Below are 18,705 nucleotides of genomic sequence, written 5' to 3'. Positions count from 1 at the left end.
TGTTGAGTTTGAGTCACTGCCTATTCATTTGGGTGATTTCCAGGTCACTTCCTGCTATGTAACTCAAAATAAACAATAAGTGACCCATAAAATACCCCAAAATCAACAGGAAGTAACTCAAAATCAACAGGTAAATGACCTGAAATGGCCCAAAATTACCTCATTGCCTGGCATTGCCTGGCATTGACTGCCAATGACGGCCATAGACGTTCAATCCGTTTGAAGTGGGAGGGATGGCAGCAAATCGTTCATTCGCTGCCACCCTCCCAGTACAAATGGATTGGACGTCTCCTAGTGATAAACTCATTCCAATTCACAGCAGAAACTTGTTTATTTATCTGTTTATTAATTGTTTGTAGAATGATTTCCTGACCAAAGTATTGATAATCGTAGTATCGCCATATCGTCAGATCATCGTTATCGTGAGCTTAATATCGCAAATCGTATCGTATCGTGAGGTACCAAGAGGTTCCCACTCCTAGTAAAGGTACTGATTGGTCGAGGAAATAATCATTGTCTCGCGATCGATTGCTTTTGTCGAAATGCCTGGATTAGAGTCACAAAAATCTGAATATGAATTTTACGATCTGAATTTGAATTTTCCAACTTGAATTTTGACTTTACAATTTGAATGTTAGTTTTGCAAGCTGACTGTGAAAAAAATAACATTGAATATCCAATTTCAAATTAAAATTCTCAGTTTTTAATGCAAGGATTCAGATAAAAAAAATACAATTTCAAACTACGTATTTTAAGTAATTAAGATTCAAATTAAGTCATTCAGATTCAGTTTAGAATTTTCAGATTGTCTCTAATGGCACAAATATCAGCCCATAACTACCACGGAATAAAAACTTTTTATTCATTAAATGTACACTCTTTTACCCTTACACAAGAGTCCTAATTGTTTTTGCAGTGCTTATTTAAAGAATCATCATTCTCCTCACCAGCATGAACAAGCATGTGTTTTGTGAAAGCGCCTCTTTGACTGAATTGTTTCCCACAAACAGAGCAGGAAAAGCGTTTCTGCCCCATGTGTGTCCTCGTGTGGTGTGCCAATCCCGAGCGATCGCTGAAACTTAGACCGCACAAGTTACAGGTGAAAGGTTTCTCCCCGGTGTGCGTTCTGTTGTGCGTTATCAGGCGCCCCCTTATCGAGAATCTTTTCCCACAAAGCGAGCAGGCGAAAGGTTTTTCTCCCGTGTGCCTTCTCATGTGTTTCCCTAAATTGGAGCGATCGCTGAAAGTTAAACTGCAGACCAAACACGCAAAAGGTTTCTCGCCGGTGTGAATCCTCGTGTGTTTAATCATTGCGGAGTTATCAATGAAGCTTTTGGTGCATACCGCACAAGAGAAGGGCTTGTCTCCGGTGTGTATTCTGGTGTGTGTGGTTAAATGGGCCTTCTGGGAAAATCTTTTACCACAGACGGAGCACATGAATGGTTTAACTCCAGAGTGAAGCTTTACGTGCACTCTCAAAGTATACTTAGTACCAAATGTTTTGTCACATTGAGAACATTTCCATGGTGGGTTATCACATTTTGAGTGTTCATCAGCACCAGCAGATAGAGAAGCGAAACAGTTGTCTGCTCGTGATGCTCCACAGTGGCTTCCATCACCTTCTATCGTCATGCGTTGACTCGAGGTGCTACCATTATTGTCTTCATTGTATTCACTCTTCACCACGACATAAGGAAATTGCATCTTCGGAGATGGAAGACGCTCTCCATCCTCTTCTTTTTTAACTTGGTAGGTATCTGCAACCTCTTCTTCTAGATAATGGAGGGGTTCGGGGTCTTGCTGTTCCACCATTGACTTCCACTCCAGCTGCTCAGGTGGAATGACTTCTCCACTGACCTCTACAGGGCAAAAAAATGTTGAGAAGACCAAACAAACCTTCCATGGAGGATCTAGAACAAACCTGCAGAGTGTGCTTCATATCGAGGCCTAAAAACAGTGTGCAGCAGTTGACGTTGTCGCTCGTTCTCCTGTTTTGAACGAGATAGTTCCTCCTCGTAATCTGCTATGGTTCTGGCAAACACTACAAAAACTTCTTCAACGGCCGTATTTAATCGCGCGTTAAGCAACGCTTTCAGCATTTCCACTTTACACATTTTCCCCACGTAATCATGAGAAGGTAAACACGGTGATAAGAAATATGCACATTTGATAGCCGATATTAAGCTAAACAAGGCTTGTTAAGAAAGCTACCAAATGCACTGAAATGATTTGGCTAGTATAGTGAAAACGTGTCAAAAATTCGCGGTTACATGAGAGAAATATATACAAAATAAAGAGCGCACACACAGACGTGAAATCAACAAAACGGACTAAAAACTGCTTAGCTAACATTGCTAGTTTTGTGCTTCCGTCAGGCAAGACCCAAAAGCGCTCTGCTGCCCCTGATAGGCTGGAAGGATCATCACACGTATGACCTGCTGACTGTTCGCATGATGCACCTGATCACATCAACATATGCACATATTTTACAGTAATGCAAATATGATTGAACAGTTCAAAAAATAAATCTAAATTAACGGATATAATTTGATGAAAAAAAAAAAAAAGTAAATTCAAGCCAAGCTTAACAAATGTCGAGTTTACTTTTTAAAAGTTAAAACTACAGATTTTAAGAATTTCAAAATAAAAAACAAATAAATATATTAATTTGATCTTTCTAAAAAAATATATTTTGAAAATAACTTAGTTTACTTATCCATACATAATAAAATATTTATTTAACTGATTGACTTATATTGAAAGTGATAAAACATCAAATTAAACTGGGATGCTAGCATCCAGTGATCATGTTTCATTGGCTGGGAGTGGGAGGCCATCAGCGATCGCTACCAACCCTCCCTGTCCCAGTCACAATGGATAGGACGTCTAACACAGTTCCCCGTCCCAGACGCAATAGATTGGATGTCCAGCACCGTCAATGGCAGCTGATGAGTTAATACTTAAAAATAAACTGAAAACACATATTATATATGTATATATATATATTGTATTCATTCATTCACTGCCATTCACAGACATCAAATCCATTTCAACTGGGTTGGCTGGCATTGAGTCCTCATGTTTCACTGGCTGCCATTTAGGGCAATAGGTGTCCAATCTAATTTGGCTGTTAGTGATCGAACGAGCCTTCCAGTCAAAATTGGTCAAGCATCTGGCTGATCGCTGACAGCCTCCCAGCGAAAACGGTTCGGACGTTTGGCGCCGTTAATGGACGCCAATGAGTTAAAAACTCATAATATACATTTTAATCTCTTAGGTTTTAAGGATACAATATGGGTATAATTAATTATATTAATAAAATATTGAATACAATATTTTCATTTAATACAAAATACATTTGACTGCTCCATTTCATTTTACTTGAATACAACGACCATGTATTAGGAGCTCACTCAGTACGACAAAATGTAAAAAATTTTAAAGAAAAAAAAGCACACATCTCATAACTGGGAACACATGAAAACTGGCAGTAGTTCAGTTCACACTGTTGGTTTAGAAAAAGTTTATTCGTATACGCAAGTGTCCATGTGGTTTCACATTTAAATATTAACTTAAGTCATCTAGAAACACAGAACAAGTAAAGCAATGCATTTGTGCCGTACGATAGACAAATAAATGCAAACATATCTTATGCCGTACCGTAGACAAATAAAGGTAAACATATCTTATTTTTGTACCCTGTTCAATGTAACTGACCTGATATTTCTTGTGTATGATTAGCTAAACTGCACCTTTTAAGCCATGGTATAAGCAGATTTTTAAGTTTAAGCCCCATTTAAGCAGATGGTTTCTGCCCAGTGTACGTTCTCATGTGTTGGCCCAAAGTTGGACGAATATTAAAACCAGGATTGTACGCAGAGTAGGCAAAATTCCCTCTCCCATTGTGCGTTTTCTTGTGTTGAATCAACGCCGAACGATCCCCGAAACGTTTACCGCAGAGCGAGCAGGAAAACGGCTTCTCGCCAGTGTGCGTTCTTGTGTGCGTCATCAAATTGGTCTTCTGGGAGAATCTTTTCCCACAAATTGTGCACAGAAATGGTTTCTCCCCCGTGTGAACCATCATGTGTCTTCTCAGGTTCCTCCTATCGCCAAGTGTTCTCCCGCACTGAGAACATTTCCAATGTTCTTTACTAGCGGTGTGACTTTTCATGTGTCTGGTCAGTGTATACTTGGTGCCGAATGTTTTGTCACATTGAGGACACTTGAAGTGTTTGCTGTTGATGTGCTGCGATAAACCACTTTCAGGGTGCAATGTTCTATCGTCGTGCTTTGGCGGTAGTGTGGAGAAGGTGTCTGCTGTTGGTTCTGCGTGTTGGTTTCCATCAGTTTCTGTCGGGGTGTTGGTTGGAGGCTGCGGCCATGTGGTCTGCGCCAATGGACAGTGACGGTCATCCTCAATTTTTAAAGAAACAGGAGTTACTGGCAACTCAGCAATGTTGGTCTCCTCTTCTTCTTTTTTAACGTTGGGCGGTTCTTCAATCACGTCTGTAAGACAAGAATATACAACATAAATTCGAATATATTTACGAGAACATGCAATTTCTGGAGAAATTACGTGGGGATTGATCACTTATTGTAAATTTTCGGTCAGTTCCTATTAATCTTGGGGCATTTTTCCTTCCACCTTACTTGTTAACTCATTGGCTGCCATTGACGGTGATGGACGTCCAATCGATTTCAGCTGGGTGGGGTGAATGACATTCTAGCGCCGTCAACGGCACTGAAAACATGAGCATTTGCAGCCAGTGTTCCCAGTTAAAATGAAATGGATTTTTATCGTTGTCAATGGTGGGCAATGAGTTAATTTTGGGTCACTTTTTAATTTTAGGGTACTTACAGGTCACCTTCTGTTGGGGGTCACTTCCTGAACATGTAGGGGCATTCCAGGGTCACTTCCTGTACATTTTGGATCATTCCCTGTTGATTTTAGGGCATTTTAGGTCACGTCCTGTTGGTATTGGATATTTTTCCCAAGGAAATTAATACGGCATTGGAAATAAATGGGGATGTTTTTGTCAAATTATGGCCAAACCAAATGTTTTGGCATTTTTAAAATAAGTAAATAATGTGAATTGGATTTTAAAAATGTAGGATGACATACGTTTTGAAATTTGAAAATGTAAAATGTTTTTGCCATTGGAAGTGGATAGAGCACTCCTTTTTGCTGTAACCATCAATTTTAGAGGGCAAAATTTAAAGAGAGCCTGCGCAGCGTTACATTTTGGAAGGTTTCCAAGTTTGGACGATGGAAATCGATGAAGGTGAGTGTGCTGTGCAGCGTGCTGAAAAATTGGGGAAAAAATAGGGATATTATATGAGCGGCGCTTTGCTTCGCAAAGCATCCCCATATGTAGTGATGGGTCCGGGGACACAGATGCATCACGTTCATTGACTAACCCTCGTGGTCGGTGCGTGTACCACTTAAGATAGAAACGTGACCGAAACCGGTACTGCGTAGCTTGTGACGGACATGTAGTCACTAGTCATGCGTCACCTGTGGCTTGTATTGAATGCACAGGTAAACTGTGTGGATGGAAGGGCAAATATCTGCCACAATCAACTGTCTGTCAACGGGATGCAAATTTTCAATAATGGTTGCAGCCGTGGCGCAGTTGGTAGCTGGAGTAGTCCTTGGACCGAAGGGTCTGTGGTTCTATTCCCGGCTACGACTGCCCACTCCTGAAGTGAACTGCCCTTGGGCAAGGCAAGGCACTGAACCCTAATTTGCCTCCAATGGGGTGACAGCGCCTTGCATGGCAGCAGCCCCATTGGTGTGTGAATGTGTGCGTGAACGGGTAAATGTGTGCTAATGTAAAGCGCTTTGGGCATGGTAACCATGCAGATAAATGCGCTATATAAGTACTGTCCATTTACCATTTAAACGTGTACTTTATGACCTCACTCCTGATTCTTTCAAAACAACATGATGAAAATGAAAATCTCAGTCAGGCACTTTAGTTCTAAGCACACTGCAATCAATTCTAAACACATGAGAATTAACTTCAGAGTTTAACTTAATGACTCATATTATTATTTATTGACTATATATTTAAAAGACACACACTCTACATTAGAAATGTTCTCCTTACAATTACAGCCAGTGAAGAAAACGTTTCACAGGTTCCTCACTTGAAAATTACAATCTAAAAGTGAGGAATTTTATTTGAGAATTCTTACTTTAAAGTCAGAACTTACTTTCAACTCAGATAATTCTGATTTAAGGTATTATGAATTAATTCTCAGATTTCTGACTATAATGTACAAGTTCTGGAATAATCATTGACTACAAATTTCAAAGATATAAACTATATGGAATAATTATTGACTACGTATTTCAAAGATTTAAACTATATGTATTTTTCCGTAGAGTAAAATATGAATATTTGAAATGCACTGAATGCCCAATATACTGTTTATTGGCGGTCATTACTGTCAGCCAAGTCAACATGTTGCCTGTAGGGATTGTTGATGTCCAGCAGGTGTCAATATTCAGTGACACAGTATCAATACAGCCTCCTATGTGTCAAAACGTTACGTGGCGTTTGTATATTCATTAAATATGAATTGGACAAACCTGTCGTGTGTGATTCATCTCGAGGCCTTAAAACAGCGTTCAGCAATCGACGTTGTCGCTCGTTCTCCCCTTTTGTTCGACAAAGTTCCTCCTCGTACTCTGCTATGGTTCTGGCAAAAAGTCCAAATATTTCTTCCACTGCCGCACTCAGTCGCCGGTTCAGCAACGCTTTCAGTATTTCCACTTTGCACATTTTAACACACTTTGTGCACGAACTTCCGCTGTTCTTTGTTAGCAGCTATCAAGCTAAGCTAAGCGGGAAGCTAGATGAAACGCCGAAACGTTACTGATTGTGTCACTCAGTCAATTTTAATGGAATAAACCACTTTCGCTTGCCCAAATGTGCGTAAACACGTCTTCCTGCGTCAAATAATCCGAGTTTATTAGTAACGCGTTTATCGAGGCATATGTTTTTAGTGGTAATTGCGTCGACAATGACGTCACAATGTTTCGAACTTCTAAGGCATAAAAATTTGATTATTTTAAATCGTGTATTCTTCTTAGCTATTTTTACTGAGCAGTAAAAAAAATGTTTACTATAATTAACGAACACTCGCAGTTCAGTTTTTTAAATTGTCAGTCTTCTATTTTTTCTACTTCCAAAAGGCAAGAGTGATGCATTCTAAGGCGGGCCCACTACTGTCACCAACAGTCCTGGAGGTATAATTACACTTTTCAGGAACGAGGAATCCTGAACTTTTCACATGTTAAAAACTCGTTCAGACTCGTCACTGAGAAGACTAGCATTGAATTATCACGTTTTACTAACGTTGTCAGTTATGGACGCACAAATAAATTTGAACAAGGAAGGTCTTGCCAGCTCATTAAAAAAAAAAAAAAATATATATATATATATATATATATATACATATACATACACCGGTGTAATGTGGGCTTTTCTTTTCATGGACCGACAATGTGTGGCATATAATGACAGTAAATATAAAATAACGTCGAGGCTAAAAACGAATACTATATTGCCGTATGTATCACATTTGACACACCTAAAATTTCATGATTTTGAGACTAATTCAGAGTTTTGACATTTCTTTTTGGGGAAAAAAAAAAATGATGGATGCAAGTCAACACATGCATCTGCAGGTTCCATGAAAAAAACAATCAGGATATACAGTGGGGAGAACAAGTATTTGATACAGAGTCAATGGGAAAACCCATTGGCAGTGTATCAAATACTTCTTCTCCCCACTGTAGCAAGGGTTATAGATATCTGAGCGCTTTTTACACATTTATTTTGACTTTTCTTTTTACAAATTTGAAGAAAAGGTTTCATTAGGACCTTATTTTTCAAATTTTCGGATGCTCTGATAATTGCTTCATATTGCTGGCATTATAGGGTTAAGTGCAGGGAAAATGTAATTCACCATAAACTGAATCAACCTTTTATTAATAGCGGCCTCTCCTAAAACTATCAAAGAACAATATCCGTGGTCGCAAGCATAATGTGTTCTTCTCCAATCGTGAAAGGTTTTTTAGCTTTAGCAATACGGTTCACCATGAGGTATGATGCTCTCAGTGCATTCGCTTTTGTTGCCTCGTTTGCTAGCTTTTAGCCACATATTATGCAGAATGGACTTGGTTGTAGGCTCTTCTTCTGGCTCAACAGGTGGTCTTTCGTAGTAAAAAAGCTGCCCAAAGACGTCGACGCCTGCAGCACACAGCCAACTGCAGCTAAAATTACTGTTTTCATTGACTGCCGCTGGGCTGCTATAGGTGGGCAAACACCGTAGTAATTGCGGCCAACCACTAGATGGCGACATATACAAATTTTTACTCTGATAAATCTATAGATTAGACAGGGACATTGATGTGTCAAGAGCCACAGGCCAGATTGCAGTGGTTAATTATTCATTTCTCTGCGGCCCGGTAGTAAATGCGCCACAGTCCGGTCCGCGTGTTGGTGACCACTGTTTTATAAAATAAACGACAGACATCAAATTCATTCAACCAGGGAAGACCGACTTTGAATGCCAGTGTTTCAGTAAAATGAATGAACGTTAGTTCATCTGTCCTTATCAGTCAAAACGGATTTGACATCTAGTGCTGTCGATGGCTTGCCTGGTACACCAGACTCACCGCTGTTCCAGCTATTGAGTCTGGCCACCATTCACGCGGATACAATTTCCAGGGCGGAGCAAGCCACAGCAAACAGACAGCGGAGTGGACCAATCAGCGATGGGCAGACGTGACGTTAGGAAAATGACGAGGGAAGGACGAGGGACTTGCGTGCGGAAGTAAACATACGAGGAGAGCGGAGTTTGTTCAACATGGCTAGCGCGAGACAGACTGTTGTCAGTGACTCGTGTCGATGTGTTTTTGGTCATTTAAAACTGATTTTACCGTGGATTGGAACATATTCTCGGCTCTCCCGTTCACCATCTGTATTGTTGTAGAGACGACTTTCGACGCGCAAGAGTGACGTTGCTCGTTAAGAACACGTCACGCAAATAAACGAATCTGATTTGTTGATTGATTTTGTACCTGCTCGAGAGGCCGTTAATGGGCTGGTTCCCAGACTATACTCTCAGTGTTTGAAAAATACAGGGAGAATAGTCTGGCAGAGCCAGGCAAGTCGATGGCAACCAGTGAGTTAAATTACTACACTATAATGGTTAGAAGAAGAAAAAAACAATCCGCGCATGAAAGAGTTAATACAATAAAATCTGCTTTTATTTAAAATATGAACATCAGATGAACTATTCAAACAACGTCAATGTAGGTTGAACACATGGGGATTTTACAACTAATTTCCTAAAGAAAAAAACTTTTTTATAAAAAAAGATAATGTTATGCTTGTTTTTTCCAACTTTCAACAGTTTTTTAATCAACTTTTTTATAAACCTAAAAAGATCACATTGATTTAAATTCCCTATTAACTCATTGGATGCCAATCCTGCCTATTAAAATGAATTGGACTTCACAGGCAACACAATTTGAAAAACTACAAATTTCAAAAGACATTTTGTTAAGAACAACAATTCAAACCAATATGTGAATATTGAAAAAAATCTTCCAGAAGAATGACACAAAAATTAACAATATTAACACTTTTTTAATCCCAAGTCTCTCATCTCTTTCCATTACACTTGTGTTTGTTAAGGTTGTCCTTCCGTGTGAATTTCTTATTACACACACTACAACTGAACACTTTGTCGCCCGTGTGTGTTCTCTGGTGTCGAGTACATGTGGAATAAGCACTAAAACTTTTGTTACAGACTAAGCAAGAAAACGGTTTTTCACCTGTGTGTGTTCTTGTGTGTACTTTCAAAAACGCCTTCTGAGAGAACCTTTTGCCGCACACTGAGCACGGAAAAGGTTTCTCACCAGTGTGTGTTCTCATGTGCACTTTCAAATATTCTTTTTGACTTAATCTCATACCGCAAACTGTGCAAGAAAAAGGCTTTTCTCCTGTGTGTGTTCTTGTGTGTTTTATCAAATGTACCTTTTGGTTGAATCTTTTACCACAAAAAGAGCAATTGAATGTTTTCTCTCCTTTGTGAATCATTGCGTGTCTTTTCAGAGTAGCTGCATTTATAAAAGTTTTGTCACACTGGGCGCATTTGAAGCTTGCGCCGTCGGTGGCGTGATACCTTGCATTAAGTTTAGTGTGTAGATCCTCTTCGTCGGTGTCAGGAGAATGCAAGGCTGTGTTGTTGCTATCAGACAATGGAGCTAAGAGGCTGTTTTCACCTTTTGTCGTCACATGTTGACTTGGGCAGACGCTTGAAGGTTTTACCAGTCCGCTCTCCTCGCTTTGACTGGAATGAAGCTGCAACCAATGCTTGTCATTGTCAATTACACTGGTGACATCAACCTGCTCCTTTTCCTCTTTAACGTTTAGAAGCTCTTCCTCTTTTACAAAAGAGGGCTCAGGCTCCTGTTGCTCCATCCTGAAACTCCACTCCTGCTGCTCACGATGGTAATCATCTTCAGTGACATCTAAAGGAAAGCAAAAATATTTAATTATTTATGAAATAATGAAAAAATATTTAGGATGTCCCTAATTCAATCGCGTCAGTTTCAGAAGATCCGAATTGGGAGAAAAGATTGGCCTCTTACGTTATATTTATTTAATTCCAAAATCTAAACAGAGCTGGAAGCAGAAGTAAACAACGCCGGTAGGAGAATGTTGTGTTAGCTCTTGTGGGAAGCTTACGGTAAATTACCATCATGCAATGTCTACAATATGGAAATATTTTATTTTAGGGTGTGCTTTTTTTCCCCTTAACTAATTGCCTGCCATTGACTACGATAGACATCCAATTCCCTTAAACTGAGAGGACTGGCTGTGAATGGTTATTTTTCAAATCCATTGACAGGACGAGACGTCCAAACCCTTTGCAACGGGAGGGGCGAATGAATGAATGTTTTTTCATTGTGTTAATGGGCGTCAACGAACTGATGCCCTGGGGCAGTGTGGCTAAGTGGTAGAATAGTTGTTCCCCAACCCAGAGGCTGTGGGTTTGATTTAACTCCCTGACGATCTCGTCTAATCCTTGAGCAAGATACTGAACTCTACGTTGCTCCTGGAGCTGCGTCAGAATCAGGTGAATGAGGATATAGTGTCAAAGCGCTTTGAGTGCCTTAAAAAGGTGGAAAGGCGCTATACGAGTGTAACTCCATTTACTATTCTAAACACTGCCGAGGTATTAAATCGGTAAATCCAAAATATCAAGATATTCGGGTGTAAAAAATATGTGACTGGGACAACCCCAGATATGTAGCTTATCGTGATCGATTATTTTTCCCCATGACCGAGCACTAATAAAGATAAACCTAGCGTATATAAAGCTGTGATCGACATTTTAGAATGGCAAATATCACCTAATCATATTTTAAAATATAAATTAAACGGAGGAAGCAAACCTGCACTGCGGAATTCACCCTGGGGCTTTCTGAAAACAGCTTCAAGAAGATGACGCTGTCTTTCGTTTTCCTCTTTTGAATGAGAAAGTGCTTCCTCGTACTCCGCTATGGTTCTTTCAAACAAAACAAATATTTCCTCCACGGCAGCACTCAACCGCTCATTTAGCAAAGCCCTAAGGATTTCTACTTTACACATTTTCACAATGTTTTACCCTCACACGCCAGCGTCTGTTAGCTGCACGTTGCTAACTTCAAGTTAGTAAAATAAATGTCGCTTGCTAAAAAAGCTTGAACATAAATGAATAATACTTTTTTCAAGTTCGGTCCGGTTTACTCTGCTTTACGACGAAGTGGTGGTGATAGATAATATATAAGGTTGCACCAAAACAGGGCATGTCTTGCTAACTTCTTCTTGCTTTTGTTGGCAGTTTACCCCTTGTATCGTGAGGCATTACCGCCATCTACTGGGTTTACGGTTTGGCACGAGATCAGGAAGTTACAGACTAAAATTATGCTATTCTGACAAAGTTAAACACTATGGAGGACCAAAACTGCCAAAATTAAAAATAAAAATAATTAATAATAAATCAATAAAAGGCAAAATATAAACGACTATAAATACAAAATAAGATACAAAAATTTAAAATAAATACAAAAATAAATAAGGAAGTAGCTAATTAAATAAATGTAGAAATAAAAATGAATATACGTACAAAAATTACAAATCACGTTAAAAATTTAAGAATATAAAAATTAATGTGGAAATAGATACAAAAAAAAAAACATTGATTGAAATAAATGTCAATCAATCAATAATAGCGCTTTGCTCTTTATTTACTTACTCCACTGATGTACAGAGAAGAAAATAGAAGACAACACAAAGGCAAAACGGTATAAAAGAATAGCTACGAAAGCATTTAAAGAGACACCAGCCGGTGCAAACAGTCTACCTGAGCCCTTATGAGCGTAAACCACACAAACTTGGATGTGTAAATTTCGCTTCACTATTTTGCGCGAACGCTAAACAATTAGGCTCGAGCGTTTACGTCACAGCAGCACGGGATCGTGCGAGATTTGCGACAACACAGCCATTGCGGAAGCACGTCTGCATCACGGGACATTTAAACTTAACGGCAAATACAATAGGGAATGGGACGTACTACGTCACTGTTTGGCTAGGCCGCCATGTTGGCAATATGCTTCCGGCAGGCTCAATGGGGATTGTAACGTGTGGTAGTGCTAACCTAATTCCTTCGGTGTATTAGAAAGAAAATATGGGTGTGCATTGTTGTGTCACCGGGTGCAACAGTGTCTCCTGCGACAAAAAAAAAAAAAGGGCGAGGAAAACTGGACTCACTTCTCACCGTTTTTCTGCATGGAGGGCCAAATATCAGATCACGAAGGCACGACGGATGGCTGGGTTGCAGCGGTTCGTCGGAAAAGCATTTCTTTTGATCATATTTCTGCTGGAATGAGAGCGTGTTCCCGTCATCTCTACTCTTGTAAGTAGAACGATTTATCCGTTTTGGTTTCAATACGTTTTTTTATTTTTTTTTACCGTTGTGTAAATCTGCCTCGGTAGCAATGCTAACCTACTCCTCCTCCTCACCTACCTGTTGTGTTACTAGGAAAACCTGCATATGAAATGCTGACAACACATCCCGATTGGTCACCATATCTCTTCTTGGGTTATTCTGAGGTCAAGCGCACCACATCGGAGCGTTATGAGAGGTTGGAAAGGCGAAGAGTGCACGCTGAAACTTCAGTTTGCTCTGCTCTTACAAACACGATCCCAAGTGTTGTTGTGAAAAGTCAATAAAATATGAATACCAAAACATGACTTGAACAACTTCCTGACAAACTGTAACTGCTTGTTGTTTACTTCAGGTCTTCATAATAAACAGGTGTAATAATTACAAAGTCAGGTGACTTAATTTTGTTATTCTATTTGGAATATGCATTGACAATGTGTGGACAGTGTTGTAGACAAGAACTGGGACTGATAAGTTGCAATAGATTTATTTCAAGTAATGCAACTTCTCCAATACAATATTTGAGCTGACAGTTTAAAATCTTTAAATTAGTGCAAACAAGGCCCACCCTCTGATAGGGTCAGCAAATATTATATAATTATAATATATACAAGTTTAACATAAATGTGTCTTTGTCAAAGCAGTTTAAAAACTATTTACTGGCCTTGGGTAAATTGCCAGACAGAATAAATATGTGGTTTAAAGTTCTTGCATTTCCATTTTAGGTATTGCAAGTTCTCCAACACAATATTTGAACTGACAGTTTAAAATCCTTTTAGTGCAAAATGGCCCACACTCTGACAGGGGGTAGCAAATATTATAATACATAATACATTATAAAAAGCTATATACTATATAAATACAAGATCACAACAAAACCTGTATTTTTCAAAGCAGTTAAAAAAACATTCAGTGGCCTCAGGTAGATACTACATTAGTGCAAACAAGAATAATTATAAATAATAATAGAATTTATCAATTCAACATTACAATGAAACGTGTCTTTGTCAAAGTGGTTAAAAACAACAACACTTCACTGGCCTTAGTTAAATAGCCAGGCAGAATAAATATGTGCATTAAAGTTCTTGCATTTTCACAAGTTAAAAGCCCGCAGTTTATCAGCAAGAAAGGCAGACCCAGACGACGTCTGCTGCAGGGGCTTGTTTGATTCCGACACAAGACAAATGGAACCACTCAATTGAACAAATTTTCTTTGTCAAATAATCCAAGAAGAGAGATGGTGACCAATCGGGATGTCTTGTCAGCAGGTTTACCTAGTAACACAACAGGTAGGTGAGAAGGAGGAGTAGGTTAGCATTGCTACCGAGGCAGATTTACACAACGGTAAAAAAATAAAATAAAAAAACGTATTGAAACCAAAACGGATAAATCGTTCAACTTACAAGAGTAGAGATGACGGGAACACGCTCTCATTCCAGCAGAAATATGATCAAAAGAAATGCTTTTCCGACGAACCGCTGCAACCCAGCCATCCGTCGTGCCTTCGTGATCTGATATTTGGTCCTCCATGCAGAAAAACGGTGAGAAGTGAGTCCAGTTTTCCTCGCCCTTTTTTTTTTTGTCGCAGGAGACACTGTTGCACCCGGTAACACAACAATGCACACCCATATTTTCTTTCTAATACACCGAAGGAATTAGGTTAGCACTACCACACGTTACAATCCCCGTTGAGCCTGCCGGAAGCATATTGCCAGCATGGCGGCCTAGCCAAACAGTGACGTAGTACGTCCCATTCCCTATTCAACTACCGAGTGCCAAAGATGGAAAAATGTAGGGAAAACTTGCCAGTTCGAAACAGAGACAAACTTGTTACCACGGCGAAGGACAGATATGTGAGCAATTTTAAGGATGTGAACAATGTTGACCCTCACGAGCAAGCCGAACACAAATGGAATAAAGATGTCGACAAGCTTCCACCACTACGCGAAATGGACATCATGCTGTATTTAGTGTTTGGTATATGTTACAACACTCATCAGCAATTCCGAAACTACAAATCGCTACAAAGTTACGAACAGTTTTGCTGCGGATGGGTGCAGGATCTTCACTTTATGACCATAGCAAACGGCAACACCATCTTTCTAGCAAAGGTAGGCAATGTGTGTTTACATTAGTCTGTGACCACGGATGTACAAATCTTTTGCTGCATAAAATGTAGCCTGTGTACAAATTCTTTGCCACTCTCTCACGTCAAAATATTACAGCTTTTTCATTTAGCAACGACAGGAATTATGTCTTATGAAGACAATGCACATGTATGCATGCTAGTTGTTTAGCTGTAGCAATAGCTAACAACAGGCAGATTTAGGGCGTAAAGTTACTGAAATTTGCGTAAACAAACGAAATTAACTTACCGGAGTGGAAGTGCATAGAGCAAACTCAGTGTGTAACTGGAGAATCAAACGTTATGCCCTTCCTTCTGATCGAGGCCACCCATGCCATTCTTCGACGTTTGGTAAGTTCAGATATGAGCTCGCCTTTTCTCCATGTAGGGATCCAGAAGAAACTCAATGGTGTTTCGTCGAGCTGTACATTCTCCTTTCTATTCGATCGGTTGTTGCAATTCTTTACCGCACAATAATTTCCAACCATTTTTAAAGAGCGACCTGTGTTGAAATGCCTCAGTTTATGTTTCTCGCTTCCACAATGGCGATAGCGGCGGAAACCTCGCGAGTGCCACGTCATACGCTCGAGTCTAATTCCTTGTGAGTTTAATGATGTTAGCAAATTTATCCGTGTCCCGCCTTGCCTCCACTTCCTGAGACCGATGCGAGGTATTAGCTTATGGAAAACGATATAGATTCAACATACCTCAACTGGACTTAAGTAAAAAGTTAAAAAACGTACCAAATTACCAATTTAATACGTACCTTGTCCTCATGCGACCGATTGCCAGCTTCCCATAGCCGCTCGGACGCCGACCTTCTCGCCGACTCCCATTATTTTACGAAGCAAGCAGCAGGCAGGCAGGTCGGTAGACAGTCGATCGAGAGGATCACTGCACTGGCGTGTCGCTCGACCAATGTGTGAATAGTTCAACACATGTAAGCCTCCTCACTTGAACGTTTCCACTTGCATGTTGGTGCTGACAATGAAATAAGTAAATATAAGGCAAACCACTTTTATTTATTGATTGACATTTATTTCAATCAATATATTTTTGTATTTATTTCCACATTTATTTTTGTATTTAATCTTAAATTTTTAATGTAATTTCTCATTTTTGTATATATATTCATTTTCATTTCTACTTTTATTTAGGTAGCTATTTATTTCCATATTTATTTTTGTATTTATTTTGAATTTTTGGATCTCATTTCTTATTTTGTAGTTATAGTCGTTTATATTTAGCCTTTTATTGATTGATTTATTTTTATTTTTAATTTTGGTAGCTTTGGTCCCTCATAAAACACACCCAGAGTGGAGACAAAAGAAAAAATCCCTCTCTCTATGAACGCCTTGATAACTTTTTCTTTGTTTTGTTTTTTAACTTCCGGCTGACAAGCTATTACAGCATGGCACATTACTTCCCCTATTAGGTGGGGCGTGTCATTACATGCTTGACTTACATTTTCTGAAATTCGTTAGTTGAATAACGATGCATTTTATAGAATTATCTTTTTTCCCCTCAAATCTTTTAATGACATTCGTATACGACAGAGGTCTGTCAACTTGCGGCCCAAGGTCTAATAGCGTACCGCAAAAATGCTATTTTTAGACTGTGACATCGTCGTCTTAACCCGGAATTGGGTCAACATAGACACGCCCTCGCACACAACTCATTCTATTATTGCTTGTTTTCTGCCGGTAATCTTTCAAAAAAGAACATGTCCAGAAAACACTAATGCTATGAAACTTGTAGAAACGACTCTAGACATTACGACATATGAAGGATGTTTTCTTCATTCGTTTCCCGAAGCCAAAAACTAAGAGGGAAAAATGTGAACAATGGATCAACATGTGCGGACGTCCAAAAGACCAGTTTAACGCCAGCAAAGTGAAGCCATTCACCTTCATATGCAGTAAACATTTTGTTGGGGGCCATGGTCCTACAGAGGACGAAGAGGTAAGCCATTTTGATATTTTTACTTATTTTTTAGCATGGCGTTTTGCCGTGCTGCTTCTGTCTGACAATGAATGACCTGAAAAAAATTAAAATGGTATCTGACTGCCACTGTTGTTACCTTTTCTGTTGTAAAAAAAAAAAAAAACTTTAGTAAGGGAGAAGTGTAAATAAATCATAGAATTAATATTTGTTATCAATGAAAAAATTTAAAGTGTTGGCTGTCACTGAGTAGCATTTGCGCTACACAAAAATAGCAATGTAACTTATCCCCAAAAACGGTCAGAGACGTAAGACAACAGAGGATATAATAAAAGAAAGATGGGGTATATGGTTGTGAAGGATAGATTGTTGAAATAGGAGAATGTCATTGTGAGTGGCGTAAGGCAATGCACACAAGAAAAAGGTGTCAATAAAAAAGCTACTTCCGGATCAGGTCGGCTCTTTTCCCCGTCTTTTCCAGTCCTTGACACTCATGCCATGTCTTTAACTGAACATTTGTATGTTCTTCCATATCTTTACCAGTGAATATGGCACCAGGGACATCATTTTCGAACAGAATTGGTAGGTTTAGCTCAGTAAACATCTCGTTTGTACACTGTTTCCATGCATTTAGTATTAGGGACAAACGCGAGCTTGACCCGCCTAGCAACAATTGCTAACGTCATGAATATTAATGAGAAAAAGTGACGTGTTGCGTGCTGTACGCTATTGGATGTCGCAATGGCGTACCGTATGTAACACGTCACCTTTGCTCATTAATATTCATGATGTTAGCAACTGCTCGCGTTTGTCCCTCATGCTGGATGCATGTCCCTCATTGCTTGTGTTGCGAGTGCTGCCTTGGAAAAGACCGACTGTACGCGGGCGGGGGGACAAGGAAGCGTGTGCTAGAATGAATGAAAGTGTGTTTGGCGACGTTCGAGGCAGCTGGACATGTTGTATTTGCTGCAATAAACGCCACAAGTTAAAAAGTTATCCTGAGCAGTTGTGATTTCCACATGTCACTCCAAAAGTCACAGCCAAGGGAGCTAATGCTTGTAATCGACAGCGATAGACATCCAGCCATTTGGACTGAGAGGATCGCTGCCAGCATCACCAATTTCCAAAGGATTGGAAGTCTATCACCGTCAATTACACAGAAACACGATTATTCACTAATGTCACTAAATTCGAAAGGTAGCAAAAATTTAAACATGATTTCGAAAATCCTGTGTGTGATCTCTAATTTTCTTGACGTTCTCCTTCTTTATTCCACAAAGTACTTCTCATACTTGTTTTTGACACTTATCACACACATTTTGCAACCAAATCACAACATTTGACGCTTGAATTTGGGTTGTGAATGTCAACCTTTCTGTTTGCAGTCCGTTCACTAAACTAGACAAACCCGCGAAATCCAGTGTAGTAAAACAATTCCGTCAGAGTTTGAAGAAAAAAAAAATTCGCTCAACAGAATTGCAAACAGAATAAAGAACAAAATGCAGTGAAAAAAGGAACTGAAGGACAAGAACAAATATAGCTATTTATTTATTATACGCGTATGCGACGGATAGAAATAGTCACCCAAACTGTCAATAGGTTAGCCGACTAAGCGGACTGAAGAAAAC

General features: G+C 39.4%; 2 protein-coding genes across 2 annotated transcripts; both read right to left on the bottom strand.

Moving 5' to 3' along the window:
* Positions 1 to 138: 138 nt before the first annotated feature.
* Positions 139 to 7,194, bottom strand: LOC130923113 (zinc finger protein 250-like). The gene is made up of 5 exons (XM_057848642.1): positions 6,596 to 7,194; positions 3,803 to 4,506; positions 2,429 to 2,459; positions 1,922 to 2,194; positions 139 to 1,859 (listed from the first exon to the last, which is right to left on the bottom strand). The coding sequence occupies exons 1-5, from the start codon at positions 6,786 to 6,788 to the stop codon at positions 901 to 903; spliced, it is 2,160 nt and encodes a 719-aa protein (XP_057704625.1). The 5' UTR covers positions 6,789 to 7,194; the 3' UTR covers positions 139 to 900.
* Positions 7,195 to 9,278: 2,084 nt separating this feature from the next.
* On the bottom strand, positions 9,279 to 11,942 carry LOC130922127 (zinc finger protein 892-like). Its single transcript, XM_057846678.1, has 2 exons — positions 11,480 to 11,942; positions 9,279 to 10,552 (listed from the first exon to the last, which is right to left on the bottom strand). Exons 1-2 carry the CDS (start codon positions 11,673 to 11,675, stop codon positions 9,681 to 9,683), a joined length of 1,068 nt encoding a protein of 355 aa, XP_057702661.1. The 5' UTR covers positions 11,676 to 11,942; the 3' UTR covers positions 9,279 to 9,680.
* Between the last annotated feature and the right edge of the window lie 6,763 nt (positions 11,943 to 18,705).

The sequence above is a fragment of the Corythoichthys intestinalis genome, chromosome 1 (genome assembly GCF_030265065.1).
Source record: "Corythoichthys intestinalis isolate RoL2023-P3 chromosome 1, ASM3026506v1, whole genome shotgun sequence".
NCBI lineage: Eukaryota > Metazoa > Chordata > Actinopteri > Syngnathiformes > Syngnathidae > Corythoichthys > Corythoichthys intestinalis.
Note: the sequence above shows the minus strand (reverse complement) of the source record. Positions and strands in the feature narration are given on the sequence as shown.